At 37.8% G+C, this 19,058-nt stretch overlaps 3 protein-coding genes across 4 annotated transcripts; 1 reads left to right on the top strand and 2 right to left on the bottom strand.

The window, feature by feature from the left end:
• Window positions 1-110: 110 nt before the first annotated feature.
• Window positions 111-2,459, top strand: LOC109483311 (N-acetyltransferase 9-like protein). Its single transcript, XM_019786303.1, has 7 exons — window positions 111-235; window positions 564-673; window positions 1,066-1,125; window positions 1,297-1,377; window positions 1,561-1,620; window positions 1,897-1,991; window positions 2,328-2,459. Exons 1-7 carry the CDS (start codon window positions 159-161, stop codon window positions 2,457-2,459), a joined length of 615 nt encoding a protein of 204 aa, XP_019641862.1. The 5' UTR covers window positions 111-158.
• A 2,750-nt stretch (window positions 2,460-5,209) lies between these two features.
• LOC109483368 (arf-GAP with dual PH domain-containing protein 1-like) lies at window positions 5,210-15,964 on the bottom strand. Of its 2 annotated transcripts, XM_019786372.1 has the most exons (11): window positions 15,758-15,964; window positions 11,864-11,997; window positions 11,517-11,608; window positions 11,013-11,205; window positions 9,852-9,998; window positions 9,526-9,609; window positions 9,321-9,383; window positions 8,906-8,977; window positions 8,401-8,623; window positions 6,555-6,620; window positions 5,210-5,583 (listed from the first exon to the last, which is right to left on the bottom strand). In XM_019786372.1, exons 1-10 carry the CDS (start codon window positions 15,837-15,839, stop codon window positions 6,556-6,558), a joined length of 1,155 nt encoding a protein of 384 aa, XP_019641931.1. In that variant the 5' UTR covers window positions 15,840-15,964; the 3' UTR covers window positions 5,210-5,583; window position 6,555. The 2 variants fall into 2 exon arrangements, with proteins under 2 accessions (XP_019641931.1, XP_019641932.1); XM_019786373.1 differs by lacking the exon at window positions 6,555-6,620.
• Window positions 15,965-16,295: 331 nt separating this feature from the next.
• LOC109483408 lies at window positions 16,296-17,861 on the bottom strand. The gene is made up of 3 exons (XM_019786418.1): window positions 17,353-17,861; window positions 17,056-17,120; window positions 16,296-16,465 (listed from the first exon to the last, which is right to left on the bottom strand). Exons 1-3 carry the CDS (start codon window positions 17,492-17,494, stop codon window positions 16,346-16,348), a joined length of 327 nt encoding a protein of 108 aa, XP_019641977.1. The 5' UTR covers window positions 17,495-17,861; the 3' UTR covers window positions 16,296-16,345.
• Window positions 17,862-19,058: the final 1,197 nt, after the last annotated feature.

Here is a 19,058-nt window from a genome sequence, read left to right as displayed (position 1 = left end):
AGCCTTTTCAGTATATTTTTTAGAAATCCGTGTATGTTCTGCCGCCTTCTTAAGGATGATTAGTAGTAAGGTCAGGGGTGAACCATTAAGGTCAGGGGTGAATCATTTTGTGTTGATGTAGAGCAGGGTGGATATGAGGAGGAAGGGACAGAAAGGAGATGAAAATCAACGAAAAGACGTTACTACAGGGAAGCAGGATCGTGTTGGTGCCATATAAGAAGCACCATGTTCCAAAGTAAGTGCTGTTCCTAGAATTCTTTGCCAACTTGAGGCTGTTTTGACATGAAACAAATGCCTCATTGGTGGTGTGCAACTCTGCATGCAGGCCTGTCTGCATGCATCTTTTTTTCTTAGCAATAGGTTTGTGGAAAAAGTAGTCCAGTGCAGCATTTCGACTAAAAAGCTGTCCAACCACCAGTAGTAATGCATTACGACTCATTAAAAGTTCAGAAATGTAATATATGTATATTATACAGCAGCTGTATAGTAGATTAATACGATTTTTTTTTTCAAATTTGTCACATGTATCTCATTCAACTCATCGTACAACAAAATGTCCCCAGATACCACGGTTGGATGCAGTCCCCGGAGTTACAGGAGCTGACAGCATCAGAACCACTCACACTGGAACAGGAGTACGACATGCAACACAGCTGGTGGCAGGACGAGAATAGTACGTGCTCGTTTCTGTACCTTGGCTGGCTCTCGTTGGTTGTATATAATACTAGAGAGAGAGAAAGTTGCATTGCACTCTTTTTAAAAACAAGAAATTGGAGATTGCAGACTTCCAGGAAGTTTGCAATTTTAGAATTCGGCCACATGTCACCTCCGCAGGCTGCTGGCCATCTTCTGATGAGAACTTTGACCTCCAGTCATTCTACCTAACAATCTTCCCCACCCACATGTTATCAACCTACTCAGTCCAGATAAACACATGTTTACAAACTCACAGTTTAACCACAAAACACAGTAGTTCAGCAGTAGAAAAAAAATGTACCAAAAATTCTTGAACAGGAGTTTGAAACAGATCTATGACTAAGCCACATTGTTTTGTGTTTTCCACAGAATGCACCTTTATCGTACTTGACAAGAACAGCTGGCAGTCTGCAGAGAGGACTGAAATAGGTACAATTTGAACTAACGTTAAATGAACTTTAGAGTTATGATTACTACAACTGTATTACATTGTTCATTTCAATGATTGTGTAAATGTCTTGCAGAAAAAACAATTCGAAATCAATGCTAATAACTATATGTCATATCTATCTGTGGTTTTGATTGTTTCCTTCATTTCAGACAGTATGATTGGAGATGTCAACCTGTTCTTCACCAATCAGGAGTGTCCTACTGAAGCAGAGATAGAAATCATGATAGCAGGTGCCATTTCTTATTCAATTTTGATATCTTGTACATGTACAACTAACATAAGTTTTTCACCAATTTTTGTCTTGAGTATGTACTGTTGTACTTTTGTTCCTGTGAAAATGACCTACTATTATTATCAAATACAACTCTCAGACAGTAGGCAAATCCCTATAGTCAGTATTGTCTATTTTTTAGAGCCCTCCAGTCGAAGAAAAGGGGCAGGAAGGGAGGCTTTGACAACCATGATGGCTTATGGTGAGTTTTTACATTACACATATAAACAATGTATCATAAACAATATACATTACAAACAATATATATATATATATATATATAGTTACTGCAGATTTACTTTAAGGTCAATTTGGAAGGAAGTGAAGGCTGGCAGGAAGTGATTACCCACGTAAGTCACCAACCCACCTAGGTCTTGTCCCAACCCTTGGTTTCTGGCGTACTATATATAAGTCCTGCTAAAAGTATACCATCTCTTAGTTGGGCCAATAAATTCTAAATTTATTGTTTCCACAACAGGTGTGCAGGAGCTTGGAGTGACAGAGTACATGGCTAAGATTGGGTACAGTAACCATGGGAGCTTGTCTCTGTTCCACAAACTTGGTTACACAGAGGTGGGTACTGTAAACCTTAGATTAAGACTGTGAGTTGTTGTTCAAGATTAAGAGTTTTGTGTATACTGGTATATAAGGCATGCGCATGTTTGGCAATGTGCTGTTGATCAAATTGGGGACAGCCCTGCTTTCTGATGTCCCTATGTTCTGACACAGCAACCAGTATTCATATTCTGACATAAGGTTGTCAGATCATAAGTTGTCAGAAAGTAGAGGTGTTGGAAAATAGGGGTGTTGAAAAATAGTGTGTAACCAATGAATCACTTTCAAAAGTTACTGAGGTTTTTTTTTTTGACCTGAAAAATCCCTTTACATTTTGTGTATAATTTTTGGCAGGTGTCCAGAAGTGACGTTTTTCAAGAGGTGACGTTACATCTCCCCATCTCAGACGACGTCAGGACAAAGCTGGAACAGGAAACGTCACATATTTCCAAACACACGTATGAAGGCCATGGGGGCAGTAGATGACCAATGTGTTGCATTTGAGAATAGCCAACATGTATAATATACATGTGTACCTGTACAGACCTGTCAAAAATACATTGTCAAATAAATCACAGAATTCAAGTTCAGACACCAGAGAAATGTTTTTCCTGAATTGAGCTCAGGTCATTTATTGTCATATTTTTGCCAACTATATTCCCATATTAGGCATCACTCAATCTCAATCACTTAGATCCAATGTTCTTTTTAAATCCCTTACCATAAAACATATGAAGAAAACTGACTTTTTTGGCAACACCTCAGTGATGGAGCCTTCCTGATTGTTTACAGCCAGACATGTAAATCATTTCAAACCAAAGATTTGCTACAAGTCAAGACAAGTCGATATAGTACAACAGGATTTCTAGTATAAAAATTGCCACAAAGAAAATACAGTTTTTAGTATAAAATTTACAAGGCACTGATTGTCAAAAAATAAGGGGTAATCAAAAATATCTGATATGGAAAACAGGAAGTATTTTTACATTAATTGTGGGTATCGAAAGTGGAAAGGAAGACGTGGACAGTCAAGTAGCCAGGTATATTTTGAATTTGGGGAACACAGTTGAATGAACCTCTCGATGTTATAGAAAATATGCAATCTAACACTTCTACTGCCAAACTTTGCTGTATTAGTGTTACAAATATGCAAGTGCATAGAGTAGAGAACTATTTATCAAGTACCTGTGACCCAACGGTCAATTTTCAATTTATTGAATTTTGGTAGTATTTTCTGAGCACTTGAGCACCAAATGCTTTCAGATACCATGTAATACATGTAAAAGCATGTTACACAATCATACATGTACATACTGATATTTGGGGTTAGAAAACTGGAAGCAAGCAGAGTCAACTTGCAATAATTCATAATTGCCTCTAACAGGCCTCAGAGGCAGCACTAGCTGGAAATTGGCAGGTAGACAGATGACAGCTGCCAGGAGAGTTATAATGTAGCTTGAATGATAGAGGCTAATTCATTACAAAAACAGCAGTACCTATGCTGTTGCCAGAAAGACCAGAATATCATCAAAACTAAACTTTTTACTCAAAGCCTTTAAGGCCACAGATATAACAAACAGAACAGGTACTAGTTTACAGTACTAGTACTCTAAACTTTTATAAAGCAGTTAAGAGATTTGGAATGTTTATTAGAAATAATATTGTGCAAACTATATATTTTTTTCAAATCTAAGCACATTTTATCATTCATGGAAGTCCTGGTGGAGGATTTTGTCCACCTTCTTAACACAATGATTTATTAATAGCAAATTTTCCATAAATAATTTCTTTAGGTTGTTGAGTGATTGATAGCCCTGGTGAAGATGACAGATGTCGGCTGATGTCAAAATTAATAATTGTGAATAAAAGAAAATTCAATTTTATAGCAATAGAATATTGAACCCAATTTCTGATAGAGTAAATGCTTAGGCTATTTTTAGTTCTTTTAATTTGGACTTTGTAAATATGGCATCGCATGTTTCTGTCTGTTGAATATATAATGATCCCGTTTGTATACACAATGACTAAATAACTTGTGACATTCACATGTAGTACTGTAATTCACTTCATGTTCGTGGTAGCAAAAGTTTTCAGTCTGAGAAAAATGGACATGTCACATGTTTGCAGAACTATATTATGTTAACGTTGATGGGCTGATAGCAGGTGCAGAAAACAGAAAGCGAATTATTTCTTAACAGTAATTATAAGTTTGAGCTACAGAAGTTAATGTGTAAACTGAAAACATAAAAGTACCATGAAGAGATCATGAATTACAGTAACTTGAGACATTCACATGTAATACACATGTAATGGTCAGGAAGATATTTACATTGTACATGTACATGGATTTGACATGGCACAAAGTGTTACCAGCTACAGACAAAGCCAATATATACCAATTCAATTTCTTGGTTCTCAGCTTTGCTTACTTAAATTTTTTTTCTGATTCAGATAGGGGATCATTCAAAGAACTGAAAATTTAATTTTGGGACAGTTATCAACCCAAAAATGTTTATTTTTTGGCACAAGAAGACAGCGTTGTCTTCCAGAAGTTCTTAGTTGTTAAAAATAGATTTGCTTAACAAGCAATGTATTTTGATTTTTGGGTCTATTACTGCATAATCTAAAAAAAATTAATATAAAAAATTCCCTCCTACCAAAGCAATTTTCTGCAAAAATCACAGAACCAAGAAATTAAACTAGTAGGGTCTACTAGCAGAAGACCACAATGGCTGTTTTTTCATTGTATAACATCAAACGTTTAAACACACATCAAGGCAACACAAACAAAACACACATCTAGTTGTACACATGCATGTGTGTACATGTATGTACAAGGTCTCTTGACTGAAATGTAGATACAGCTTCCCAAGGATAAACTGAATGAAAAAATTGTGCAAATTGCATGGAATTTTTCTTGTGTCTCCAAATTATTTACAGGTTCTCTATGCATAGAAGGAATGCTTTGCCGAGTGATTTCTCCATTTTGCATTGTAATCATTAAATTGTGCTTCACAGCAGAACAACAGCAAAAGAGACAACTAGCGCAGGAAATACACATTTTCAAGACAAAACTCACATACACCAATCTTGGCTGCCATGTTACAGTTTGTAAACATTTTGTTCCTTTCTGACTCCTACCTGTTGGGCAAGTGGACACATTGTGACAACAGTGCATGACTGCCCCCTTGTGATTGATATGCAAACTGCAGCAAAGAAAACAGATTGTAATGTTACAGAAGAAAAGATGGCACCAACCTTTTGGGGCTAGTCTAAGCTCCAAAAGTCCACTGGGGTCAAAACTGTCTATCCCATAACTGTCTAGCCCTTTGATAATTAAAAATCTGACTCAATTTTTTTTAGAAAGATGGACACAAGATTCAAGAATTTTTCCTTGACCATGATTGGAAGCAGCTCTCAGCACTTGGTTTTAGATATTCTACAAGAAGACTCTTTCGTTCACACTTGAGGACTGAAGATATCTCTTCAGCCTGCTTGGACAGCACATCTCTTCTTGGAGGACGTGCTTCTCTTAAAACCGACTGGCCCTAAGACTTGAACAGGTGGAAGCTGCTTTTTTTTCTTGGCTTGGATGCAATTTGCCCTGAAACTGGAAGGAATCAAAACTGGATTAGTTCTGTGCTCTAGAAGCTCAAAAGAAATCAAACATTCCAAAACCTTAAAAAAAGATTGAAAGATAGATCTTTCAGTACCATGGACATGTCTTCCTTTCAAAGTGTCTTTCTCAAACCCAAAGCACCTCTGAATTCGTTGAGGTGTCAAAGTCATCCTATAGCTACATATGACATCCTGGTGTCAGACTGACATTTTCTCTGATGCTCCTTCAATGATCATTATTCTATATTTTGTATACAATACCGGTAGTTCACAGAGCATTTCCTGAGACCAGCCCTGCAAAAGGTACTGTTACTGCCAGGCCAGCAGTCAAACTTTGAAAACGGTTTAAAACCAGTATTTATCCAGTCATGTGCACAGTGTGTACATGTTCCAACATATCAGGCTTTGGACTTAAGTGGTTTATAATCCAGTTTTGTACCTTCTGTTTGTGACAAGACCAGATGTTTAGACCTGCATTGAACTGTGGGAACTAGGTCAGAGTTCAATTGCTCAGGTCACAGGTCAAAAGTTCCTGCTCACCACATTCAGGACACAAAATAACAGACTGCAGTCTCACCAGTAAAAAAGCTAACAAGCAGGAGCATCACACTACAAGCAGCACACAAAGAGAGAGGGGTTTGTCTTGAACACAGCATTCTAGCCAGCATCTGCCTTTCCGTCACGTGACGGCATTTTTCTCTCACATTTTGCCCATCTTGGACAACAACAAAAAAAAGCCTGTGAAGATCATTCAGAAAGAGATGTCATTGAACTACGCTTTGTCTAACAGCCAAATTTGCCCCTCAAAATGCAGGAAACATTTTAGGGGGTCAAGATTTCAATCCCCTGAATAGGATTGTTGTAACTTGGACACTTGACATGTTACATAAAACAAAATTGAGATGACGGAACAAATTTCAGACTGGCTAGGACACTGCTCAGACACAGGCAAAAACTGACCACCTTATTTCCCCAGGATAGAGTTAAGAACAGGTGCGTTGCCGCGCTTGTGGACCAGGTTGGCCGCAGCTGCGAGAGAAAGAGAACGGAGAGACGTGACCACGATAAGTGCACACAAAATTTCCAACAAGACAACATGCACGTGTCCGCGAAAAAATAATCCATAACACTGCTTTATCAGAGTGCTTATTCTAAAGAGAATTTCAAACTTAAAGCATTGACAAAGACGGGTGTGTGGATGGAATAAGTTTGTTTTAGTTCACAGTTCCATGTGTGCATAATTTAATAATGGCACATTTTGGTCAAATTTCAAAGGCTCATTGGCATATAAGCAAAGACTGGTCAGGGGCCTTAAAATATGACCTTAGACAACTTTGACCTTGATTTAAGCTCACAATGCACCACAACTGCACATGCACACTCGGAACTGTGATCTGGCTTATTGTAGCAGACTGTGGAGCAGAGGTGTTAAAGATCATTACAGAAGACACATTGCTACATGTTAATTTTTGGGGGGAGTTAGAAAAAGAAGATGGTTACTAGTAAGTGTGAAACTTGGTTGATCCCTAAAATCTAACAATGGTAGGAGACCTAACATTGGTGGGAGACTCAGCATCAAATACAAGATCAATGACAGAAGCATAGTTATTAATTAAAATGCTGTTAAAGGTTTATTAGGACTTGATGCCAGAACAGAAGTTATTGATAATGGTTATTGATAATGGTTATTGATAATGGTTATTGATAATGGTTATTGATAATGGTTATTGATTGAATGAAAACATTAACTTTACAGTTGGCTAGAAAAAAAGGAATGAATATAAAATAACAATTAGCATTTAGTAAAATCAAACTCAAGTCAGAAGATAAAGTGCATTCAGTATAATATGAATCTGGAGTATTCTTTATTTTAGTGTTGCAAAATTCTGCATTGTAAGTCCAAGCTTGACATAAACAAGGACTTAGAGAATTACAATTTCTAATTAATAAAGATCACCATTCAAAATCAAAGTTACATTGTATATAATGGCATGAACCATTACAAAAATGATTATAATGATAATCACTACTAAATTATTTAATCTCGGTAATGTGTAAAATTCATTTATCAATTAAGCCAAAAGCACAGATTATATTTTTTGTAGACAAATGAGATGTTTATATTATTAATTTGTTACAGTTTTTTTCAAAGATTATTCAATTATTTCTTTCAATTAACAAGCTGCATTATCATTTTATTTCACTGCAAGATTTTGAAAATGTAAAGCATTTTGTGTACCCTTGATATAATGTAACATCTCAACTAACAATTGATTATAAGTTTGAAATATGATTGGATGGCATCATATCAAACTATTATGATTATCATATTCCTTTCAGTTTTCAATATCACAATAAGTTGGTTCAAAACTCCAACTGTGTGTGTGTGGAATACATAATAATATGTGTAGTTGGAACCATGAACCTGAATAATAGAAATCCATAAAATGAAACAACATAATAGTACAAGGTTACACTGTATGATTATTAAGGAATCTTCTACTCCATTCTATGTCACTCTTGACTTTTCTTGTAGACATTTATGCATGCTTTACGTAAGTGACTCTCTTAAGTTTCTAATTGAGCTAATGAGATTTAAAAGAATAAGCTGGGTAAAATTTACTACTTTCTACACAAAGATAACAGAGTTGAGAAAAGAAAGCCTCTACTTTCACCCGGTCAAAGTGGGCAACATAAAAAAAGAAACCAAAAGAAATGTCATTCCATTAAAAATCCACTACTGGCCACAGCTGATGCCATTATGTCTATGACTCACGCATTTATGACTTCCAAGATTTTTTGCGCCTACCAGTACTGTCTTGAGGCGAGATTGGACGATCGAACACCTTCCGGAGCACGTCCATCCATTCTAGACGCTCCTCTTCCGTTTCCGCGCCGAGAAGATAGTCCCGTCCGGGCGTCCTGATTGTGAAGCTGTTTCCGACGTCCTGTTTCCCCGGAGGGACGCCTTCCAGCGCCTTGTATCCATCGCTTTTGTGTCCCAGGAAGATCTCCCCTTTTGGGTAGGCATCCTGTGGATAGATTGGATGTCATGTTTATTTAATTTAGTTTTATACCATTTTGTAAACTACAGGTACAAGGCAATATTCAATGAACAGACTGCTTTACATGTAACTTGTGAAATAGTGAAATATAATGATCCTATCTACCTAACGATTTTTTATGGCTTCACCATTACACTTCATCCTTTCTGGGAGCCTATGTTATATAATTCAATCCAATCAATATTCAAGGCTGTGATTAGCTACTCATACAATTTGACTAAGCAATGCCCTTTCACAAAATTTACTCACCAGAGGGTCTTCAAAGTACATCAGCCTCCTGTCATCCAGAGTGAACCATCTTCTCTTGTAGGGCTCATTATGCTAATGAGGGAAGAAAGAGGAGAGAATATTTATGCAAATTAGTTGCCTATTAAGGAAAGGATTACAGCGTATGAAAAAAACAAGAGGGAAACCAGGGAATTTTTTTTTCCTTTTTCTGAGCCTCAGTAGTCCAAGTTCATTCATTTTAGAAAAAATGACAGAGAGCCTGTAAATAAAATTAATTCTTCAAAATAATCTAATGCAGAATGGAACAAACATCTATCAAACCTACTTTGAAATACCAGCAATGACTTGTCAAAAATTAAACATTTCGTATAGCTACATCTATTGTATTCCATGGATTTGATTTCTCACCAATGTTTGTGTGCATACATGTACTTACCCTTGGTCCAGTCTTATACAGCCAGCCTTCTTTGACAAAGGCTCTTGTAAGTCTTGTCACGAGCTACAAGAGCAAAAGAAAACAAACTGTCAAACATATGCATTGCGTAGTAATTCATCTGACATTCAACCACAGTTTGTGTGGCACCAGCAATCTATTATGTGAACTGTATCTTGTTGATGATGAACTGTGAAGTTGTACTTACATCTGCATCATTACCACCTGGATATGCCACCTTCAGCATGTTATACTTGGCTGCTCTGACAGCTGTGTACCAGTCTACTATGTCCTGCAAAATAAAAGATGGGGAAAATCATTTCATTTTTCACACGAAAATGTTGTAGCTCAGCACTAAAAAGTCCTACATTCAAATCACATTTAGGCAAATAGCAACAAACTTATTTTTCACCTGTATAGAGGTTTTGGGTGTGTTTCTACTGTTATTTCCACATGAATTCAGCCTACAAGCCACTTTAAAATGATATAGCAAAGAGCATACAACAGTTACTGAGGGGAATCTACTCAGAGTACCTTCCCATCCTCTGTGTAGACATAGATATTCCTGGTGCTGCCATCCTTTACCCAGGAGATCTGCAGGCCATTGGGGTTCCCAATCTTCTCTGGAGTGAAGTTAGCATTCAATTCGCTGATCTTGATCGCTGCCTTGGGTTCCTTTGCCTGAAAAGCCATCCAACATTGGTTAATGTTAGATTTGATTTTCACAAACTGTATTGGAAGGAGGAGGGGAATATTGAAAAATAATGTTACCTACATGTAAAGCCAATATCAAAACTAAAACGTTTGCCTTTAAGAAGATATATAATATTAACTTCTAATTAATTTAGTTTCAACCAAACTTGTGGCTTTTTTTACATCAGAATATTTTCTATTTTGGATTATCCTGTAGCAAGAGCTGTGAAAACAAGAAGATTTCAAACACATAATTCCCACTTTGCAGTTTTGGTTATGAGGTTGGTTTGCCCTTGGTGCTGAAAAGCCTTCCACTCAACACTTACAAACCACTCTGCACCAGATGACTCAGTAATCTGATTATATCACACACTTCAATCTCCAAATCTATTGGCTATGGTCCTTGATTGACATAAATCCTTTCACCAATGAGGAAGTCACTTGTCATAGTGATGGGGAAATCTAATAAGGAGCAGCACTAATTACATTAAGGCTGCCGTGTCTTCTGAAACCTTGTTACAAGAATGTACCCAGTCAACTGACGAAATCTGTGCCAAGATTGCGTCATGACAGAATTGTATAAAGGCTTTAGAACATGACTTATTTCTGTCCAATACCAACTTGACAGAGTTCTGAAGCAGATCTAGTGAAAGATACAGTGGGCATACCTAAGTCTAAAGCAAGAACTTTGTGACATACAACCAAAAGAATTTTAAGCCAATTGGTCAACCTTGTCGGAACAAATCGACAAAAATCTTAGAAATATAAAAACACCCAAAGGACCACCAACAACCACTCTCAAACCCATGACTTGTCTCAAAATGTGGTAAATTACATTTTCAAAGGCTTTAAAATCCTCAATTTGTCCCCGGACCTCTAGATTGCAAGCACTCTCCCCCAGTTCTGATCATACACCTGGGCTGACAAAAAAATATTTTTAGCTGGCTTCAGCCCTGATTTAAAGGTTAATATATATCTTATCTAAAAGACCTCCAAACTCACATCAGCCTTCTGGTAGTACTTGAGGATGTCGTCCTCCTCAGCCAGAATGAACCTCCTCTGTTGGAAGGTGCTGTTCTCCTTCCCACGTTTCCACAGGAAACCCTCCTTGTACCCAGACAGGTACGTCTGACGCTCCAGGTACTGGAACTCCATCCGCTCATACTTAGCACGGATCCACTGTTCACGTAACACTCTGGGTAGGGAAATACCATGTAACAGTTGTATTATATACATGTATGGTGGCAAGGTGGTCTTGTGGTTAGAGTTGGTGACTCAGTTCCTGAAGGTTCTGAGTTTGAATCCCTTGGCCTAGCACTGGCCATAATGTTGTGCCTTAGGAATTTACGACACATTTTAAAAACTGCTACTTGATAACATAGCAGCTCAACAGAAATTTTGGGTCGAAATGTAGACTTGCAAACATGTGCTTTGAAACGGTATGTAAAACCAATTGCCTATACTTGATAGTAGAAACCTTGATGGACAACATAATGCCATACTTACTGAGGATCCATTGCCATGGGCCTGTGGTAGAATGGAGGCACGTGGATCTCGTATTTTGCTTTCGCTGCCAAGTTACCAGTAGATGCCATGAACTGGAATAAAAGAAGAAAATATGATTATGTGTAAAAACAAATCAAGGAATAAACATGCAAATATGGCCAACTGGCATGCTTGATTGTAGCTTAGAATGATAAGACGGCCTACTACAAGCATCTTCATATTCACAGTACAAGAAATAATCTTGATTCTTTTTTAATGATTAGCAAAAATGTTTTTTCTTAAGTTGCAACTCTTGTTCGAGTGGAGTAGGGAGGGAGTGTTATAAAGGAACAGCCCTTGGCTCTTACCTCGACCTGGTCATCTGTCCAGCTGTCTAACCTGAGAGACTTGACCTTGCTGATGTGAGCCCCCAGCATACGGTGGATCCCTGCACAGTCAATACAGATGAAGATTCCGATGTTCGCAGAGGCCCAGTCTGGATCTGAAACAACCAAAATTGGAAGAAATTTCAAGTTAATATTTATAAATCTGCTTAAACAGTTGGGCTGTGTATAAAATAACTGTGGACATGTGCCTGAAATGGCATGAATATAACTGTTACGGTAATCATATCACAAATTGTGATAATACATTTCATATGTTGTTGTGATCTGATCTATTGTGAATAGTTTTGCTCTGTTAGAAATTATGGCAAACCATTATTGTAGCCTATAATCATGTAATTTTTCCCACATGTACTCTACTACATTATGATATGTATGTATTATATATGAATAAAACAAGTTTGGTAAGTGACATGTTTACAGCAGAGAGGTCACTGAATGCATTAGTAGGTCACACCTATTATGACTCAGGTAGCACGACACACGTATACAAGGTAGAATGTTTTCTAATTTTAGAGATATACAAATATAAAGGGAGGGAGGGGGGGTGTTGTTCAAGGTGTGCCAGCATGTTTTCCTACTAGTAACTGTATTTTTTAAAATTATTTTGAATTTGGCTGAAGCAGACTATAATCTTTCTTAGCAACCTAGTACACAGAACCAATTAGTAAGGCAGGAAGAAAAGTGTGCTAAAGCTCATCAACTTCTAGTAAATGTTACCATGAAAGTACAACATAAATATAACATATACATATGTTATCATATTGTTCCCAACTAGTAATTGCAGGTGTCACAACATTTTATTTTTTCAAATACCTGTTTTAGACAAGGCTAAGCAAGTGAGATTTTTTAAGTGTACAGTAAATAACTTTTGCAAATGTAATGCTAATCTTACATCTGCCCAAAGAATATGTAACTTACATTGTAAGTTTCAAGATCTTAGATGAACTCAGGAAGTAGTGCTTTTTTTTTATGAGTCATGACTTCTTGAGGGGTGTTGCATTTCACATTAGGGGAGTCCAATTCATAGTACATCCATTTATAGATGTGTTTTAATTTACAGCTGCAAAGACAAACAGTCCCAAAATATTACCAGACTAATAATCATATAGCAATCCTTTTAAACTACTAGTAGTAGTCTCCCTGTGATCATTTTTGGTTGGTCCCTAAGTTTGTGAGAAGTGTGCAGAAGGTCAAAACATAAACGGTACCATCAGGTGCATGTGCACACTGACACTGGCACTTCCTGATCCATGCTTACACAGCAAACTACTGTGCATTCACTAAAGTTTACACCATAATTCTGCAGTAAGGTTTACTCAACATTTACAACTTATAATATACAAGTACATATGTACAGTGTATGCAGTTGAATTTGAAATAACAAACTAAGTAACACAATGCAATGACAGAGTTCACGTTGTGATAAAAAGAATTCGCAGTCTGAGAGCTAAACACGAAAAATGCGAAGGTAACCATCACTGCAGCTACTATTTCACAATTTACTGTATATAACAATGACATCATGTAGTGAGGAAGAAACTACACTAATGTGATGAATCCACCAATTATGTCACCTTCACATGACAGTCACAGGAACAGAATAAAATATCTCATCACCTTTAAAGAATATGTTCTAAACTGTTCAGCTTCAAACAAGTCCAAGTTTGGTTTTAGTAACATATTGCATATTTGAACATGACAAGTCCTCCAAATTATAGAGTTCTAGAATCAATATAATATATAATGCTGCATAAAACCACACAAAAAAAGACACTTACTAGTAACAAAGCTAGACTTGCTCTCATTTAAGAAAGGAAATTCAATATGGTGAAAGAAAAGCAAAGAAGGAAAGTCATGTGATAACAAAAATAAGAAGTAGAATTACTAGAAAAAAGTTTTAACACTTATTGTAACAATATATTAAATACACATTAAATACAAAATTTATGGCTAATCCAACACTACTTGTGATATAAGGGGCTCCTGGATCGGTTTGAGTGGCAATGGTAGGGAACTATGCCATGCATATGTAGCCACTGTATTCACTTTGTGTACCAATAATAAATACTAGTGTTTACATGCACTTCTCTAATTTAGTCTAAACCAGCACACATACAGTACGCATATATATATTTACCATATCCTCTTCTTATATCTCAAAGCAGATGTAGTCTAATCATTGATTTTTGAACGTTTTTCAAGCTTTCTGTACCTCTTTCATTCCAGCTGTGAGCTTTTTTTAAGCTCCAAAAGGCAAAAAGAATTTTTTAAAAATTTTTTATTAGACCACTAAAAAAATGTATAAGATTAAAAAGGTGTAAAACACTGGCCCTGACATCTGCTTGGAGAATATACATGTACTAGATATAATTCAAATCAATTTTAGGGGCATGGGTGCTGGAGAAATAGCTATACTCTAGTATTACATTATTTAGTGCTAGTCTGGATGAGTTTCTAAGAAGGACTAGGACAAGACCTCACAAAACATAATGAGTCAGATGTGGATAAAAATAGATTAGTGAAAGGGAATACGATGTGGTGACACCTCCCCTCCCCCACAGTGACACTTTGAGGATGTTACTTGTTTCACTGAACTGCTAGCTGTTTGACTACTGTAAAACTTTAAATAAATATTTGCAGCAAGTTTGTAGTTTTTGTGGTCACTTCTCCACAAAGTCATCAGTGAACAGGTGTTTCTACTGTGCTACTTACATGTACTACTGTTTTAGGTGCCACAGACTTCAATGTAATATACTATGTAGTGTTTAATGGTTTCAGTATGAGTAAGTTTAAAGGACTATGTCATTGGCTAATTATATCACTGCAACATGGCGGGGATTTGTGTGGGGGTGTAGATGCAGAAATTTTGAAAAAAAAGCTATAAAACAATGTACTATGTAGCATGCCACTTTTGGGCTACTTAATAAATGTCTTTGGTGTGTTTATTGTTGTTGTTGTGAAATCCTAAATGGAATGTAAAAAATGAGGACATGGAGAAAAAGTAGGTGGGATGTTGCCATTGCGGGGGTGGTGGTTAGGATAAAAAACATGGGGGGAATGTAAGAAAAAGTCAAAAGTGAAAGGGGAAGTTATGTAGAGAATTTTGCGCAACTAACAACAAATGAACGGTGACATTAAATGCAATCATACCATAATGAAGTGAATAACGATTTGCATGTGGCTAAATCATAAGCATAATAATTCAATTCAAAAATTGAAAACCCTTATTGCCCCCCCCAAAAAAAAAACATAACTACTGAACTACCCCCCTTTTCCTACTAATATCTATGCACTATTCACAAACAAGGTAAATCATACAGCTGTATACCAATCCAGACCAAAAATTAGGAATTCCATAAACACGATCTATAAATACAAATTAAACCATTATTAAGGTTGACAGAAATACATATCAAAATTACAAAATATGATTTTAAGAAACTTATTTACAGTGTTGTGTTATATCATAGAAAGCCCAAATTAGCGTTGGAATAACAATGTTTACTGATGTCTTCCAGTTAGAGGAGATTGATATCTGATGTTGTTTATAAGTAACATACCGCTTTAGACAAATTCCTTAAGGCTATAGCAAGGATTCTTAACGCCCTCCCCACAAAATGGACACGAATCTTAATATCATAGGCTTTTCTTACTATACAGAGCTGAAATATCCTATTAGAAATGTGTACAGCCATAGCTGTAGTCGATTCTAGCAAGCCTGAGCGCTAAAATATGCTTTGCTTCGATTTTAAGGCTAACACAATGTGCTGTGACTAGAGGACATATGACACCGTACAAGGCACTTCCTGGTTCAAACCCAGCGTGTTTTCTGGGCCAAAATGCGACAAAACCTACCTCCACATCCGCAGTCTGCACATTCATTGTTCCCCTCCTTGTTCAGAAGGTCTAGTAACGCTTTCTTGTTCCTCTCGACCATGGTTTTGCGTGTAGAAATCTAGAGAAACCGTCGAAAAAGTTGAGCCACCACCGCCAGTCTTTCTCTCCGCTCCTCTCTCTGGGCAGGTTGCGTTTCCGCATAAGTATGACCCCGGATTCCCCGGACTTCCGGTAATGACCAAATATGGAAATTCCCGGCCCGATGTTGACGTCATCATCGTTTTTTTGGCGCACTTCGGAGAGGGGACAAGTGTGTGGGTTTTGATATTTCAAATATGTTTTCTTCTATCAAGAGAGAACAAATTTCTTGCTCAGGAGCAGCATATTCAAGCTTATAATACTTCAAATATGTTTTTAGTTTCAACTATATGATGCTGGTCGTTTTTTTATAACTTTACTGTGTGACACATGTAGTGTAACAGTGATGTTTTGTGTAAGAAATTTTATTCACTTGTGTGTTTTCTATCATGTATGTTTGTGTCAGTCTTGCTTTTTAGTTTTTATTTTCTTTGCTTCCATGATGCTGTTGCATTCCATGCTTGTTTTTCAATTTTCTTGGCTGCAAAACATGAATGCACACCCCAAGCCTTCCACGACTAGGTTTCGTGCTAGCCATGTGAATTCCTGTTGTAGTCTGCATCTCAGGGTGGACATGGCGAAGTTTACCTGTGGGTATAAAGAGAGAAAAGAGCATAAATGAATCTATGCCAACTTTGGCCAGCTTTGATTAACTTAAATTAACAAGATTTGGGGTCATAAATGTAAATATGCAAAGCATGTGAGTCGATTAATTTTACAGAATGCAATGAAGCAGACACATCTATAACACATTTTCTGGCAATAGCCTGTGTGCCAGACCCTAGCACTTAGAACAAGGAGCTTAACTCCTTGCTTGGAATAAAGAAAGTGCTTTTTTCTGAGACTCTCGATCGGGCCTCTATACTGCCCAACACGCCACAGTTTCGGAGCTGGCTTCCTTCTTCAGTTTATCTAGACGTATAAATTAGACCCCGCGCGGCTGCAAATTCTGTGTTCCAGGCGTGAGATTTCCCTGACTTTATTGACTATGGTGGCACAGGGGCCTGGCACCCAGGCTACATTGTTTTCCCAGCAATGACATCATAGTAAACATGGTACCGTGTTTCAAAACACACAGCTTTTCATGAAAGAAGTACTATAGATATGCGAACATTGCCTAACCATCGTGATTATTATATGTACAATACTGCATGAAATAAGGATGGTCAGGCACTCACCTGGTATTTTGTTCCACTTCTTAATTGTATTCTTGAGTAACTGTTGTGTTTGTCGCCATGTAGAGCTGAAAGAAACAGCGTAGAAAAGGTTATTAGCGAAGTTTGTTGCATTCCAGGGTTGTGTTATTCAGCATAGTTCGACAGCGTTCAGCGTGACCACGGATGTGAAACTTGGACAATATTATGGTGGGATGTCAGCAACATGTAATGCAAAGAATACGCGGATCAATATCAAGTTGTAATTGTGTGAATAGTAAAAAAAAATGACGTTGACCTAGAGATGAGTATACAACGTACTGAAACCTTCTCCGTGCACTGAGATGGTCTCCACTGTTCGGAACCCTGCGTCGTTGGCAGGTGCGGGCAGTTTAGCGCAGACAGGGCAGTATATGCCGGCACCGGTGTCCAGTGTAGAACAGTAGGGTATCCCTCGCTGCATGTCTGAGGTTTACTGGAAAGACAAGAAAATCCAACGCCCGGGGTTACTGGACAGAAGAGCCTTGACGGAGAGAATTGGGGTAAGGCCGGAAAACCCCGGCGGAACATGGCGTCAGGTGGCTCAAACTTTACATAACCAAAAACCAGCCGCTAAAAACGAGCAGCTATTAAAAAAAATTCACTAAAACCAAGGAGGTTAAATACCTCCTTGCTAAAACACTGATCGCCGATACCTGATAAAGACCAGTCGGATCTGTAATGATATACTGACCAAATTCTGTAAGCAAAATGGACGGAACAAACCACACATAGAACAAGATGAATGAAGTCAGGAAAACGGGTGTTAGAATCTTCACAGTACAAATTTCCAAAAATAATTCATCAGGTATTATACTAACAGACGAATATAAACTCCAAGAATGCTAAATTACTTTAACATAGCCTGGCAGTCAGGCCATCGCATGCTTCCGGTATCTCACGGTGGTGCTATCAGCACTGCCCGCCCGCGCCCGCCCAGAGGTATTTCATGCAGGGGTATTTTACCGGGTCAGTTACAGGACGACAATGATTAGAAAGGCCAGCTGGAAAGATCTGGCATTTCAGCAGAGTATGGTTGGGCCTGCAAAATATCCCTAAGCCACTAATCTGAACAGAAAGGTTTTGTCGGAAAGGGGAGAATATCAAGTAGGGCCGACAAACTTGATCCCGATGGAACTTGACGTCATGTGGCGGTAACCCATCCTCCCACGCCAGGGGTGCTTCCTTACCAGTAATCCCAAGGCGTATTTGCCGCGGGATAGCTCTGCCGTGGGAGAATGCGGTAACCATGTGGCACACATTTTCAATGCGTAAACTAAAATTCCAACTTCTCTCCACGCGTGTTGTAACCAGCCAACAAGCAACTTTTAAACTTTCTCTAACTCAGTGATCAACAATGATGTATCGATATAACAACACCCAAATTCTGACACCGGAACTTTGAAGACACAACCAAGTACTTTGCGAACATCACACAAATAAAACGTTCAAGTTACGCTGACTATGATCGATATTCTGCGCGGGCATCGAATCCGTAAACAATAATTTGTAATTCTTATCGTAAAAGCGAACTCACCAAAATTTCCCCAAACCACTGCGAGTTATAACAGGCGCGCCTCATCGAAGGCGAAAAATTTATTCTAGTTCTCTACTCTGAGGCTCAGTTTTTCCAAGGTTAGTAGAACTGTTCTTCTTTGGCATTATAGGTCTGAATCTTTGTCGGAAACTGTACGTAAATAGCGTCACACATATAGTGATGACCCATTCAGATCCACAATAAGGAAATACCCGGGGGACGACAACACAGCGAGATCCAAGAACACCAGAATAACATAGAAAAAATTGTAGAAATCTCGAAAAAGTCTGCTTGAAAGATACAAAGAATTTCGAGCAGAAATGGAGGAAAGTTTACTACACATACATATACAGAACACAAAGTACATACTAGTCTCGTACACAAGAAAATAGCGACTGGGTGAAGGAACTGTCATGAAATACAAACAAACGGGCGATTGTCGGCCAAAATA

The sequence above is a fragment of the Branchiostoma belcheri genome, unplaced genomic scaffold (genome assembly GCF_001625305.1).
Source record: "Branchiostoma belcheri isolate BF01 breed outbred unplaced genomic scaffold, Haploidv18h27 scaffold64, whole genome shotgun sequence".
NCBI classification, from domain to species: Eukaryota; Metazoa; Chordata; class Leptocardii; order Amphioxiformes; family Branchiostomatidae; genus Branchiostoma; species Branchiostoma belcheri.
This window is presented reverse-complemented; position numbering and strand designations above follow the sequence as displayed.

Bases quoted from the DNA above. Each gene is read 5' to 3' on its own strand.
- LOC109483408 (XM_019786418.1), bottom strand. From the start codon at position 17,494: ATGCAGCGAGGGATACCCTACTGTTCTACACTGGACACCGGTGCCGGC. The intron at 17,121-17,352 runs GTACGTTGTATA...TGTTTCTTTCAG, and splicing joins AGTGCACGGAGAAGGTTTCA to CTCTACATGGCGACAAACAC. The intron at 16,466-17,055 runs GTGAGTGCCTGA...TTATACCCACAG, and splicing joins GAAGTGGAACAAAATACCAG to GTAAACTTCGCCATGTCCAC.
- LOC109483311 (XM_019786303.1), top strand. From the start codon at position 159: ATGAAAATCAACGAAAAGACGTTACTACAGGGAAGCAGGATCGTGTTG. The intron at 236-563 runs GTAAGTGCTGTT...AAATGTCCCCAG, and splicing joins AAGAAGCACCATGTTCCAAA to ATACCACGGTTGGATGCAGT. The intron at 1,992-2,327 runs GTGGGTACTGTA...AATTTTTGGCAG, and splicing joins ACAAACTTGGTTACACAGAG to GTGTCCAGAAGTGACGTTTT.
- LOC109483368 (XM_019786372.1), bottom strand. From the start codon at position 15,839: ATGGTCGAGAGGAACAAGAAAGCGTTACTAGACCTTCTGAACAAGGAG. The intron at 9,999-11,012 runs GTGAGTTTGGAG...ATGGCTTTTCAG, and splicing joins AGTACTACCAGAAGGCTGAT to GCAAAGGAACCCAAGGCAGC. The intron at 8,624-8,905 runs GTGAGTAAATTT...ATCTATCCACAG, and splicing joins TGTACTTTGAAGACCCTCTG to GATGCCTACCCAAAAGGGGA.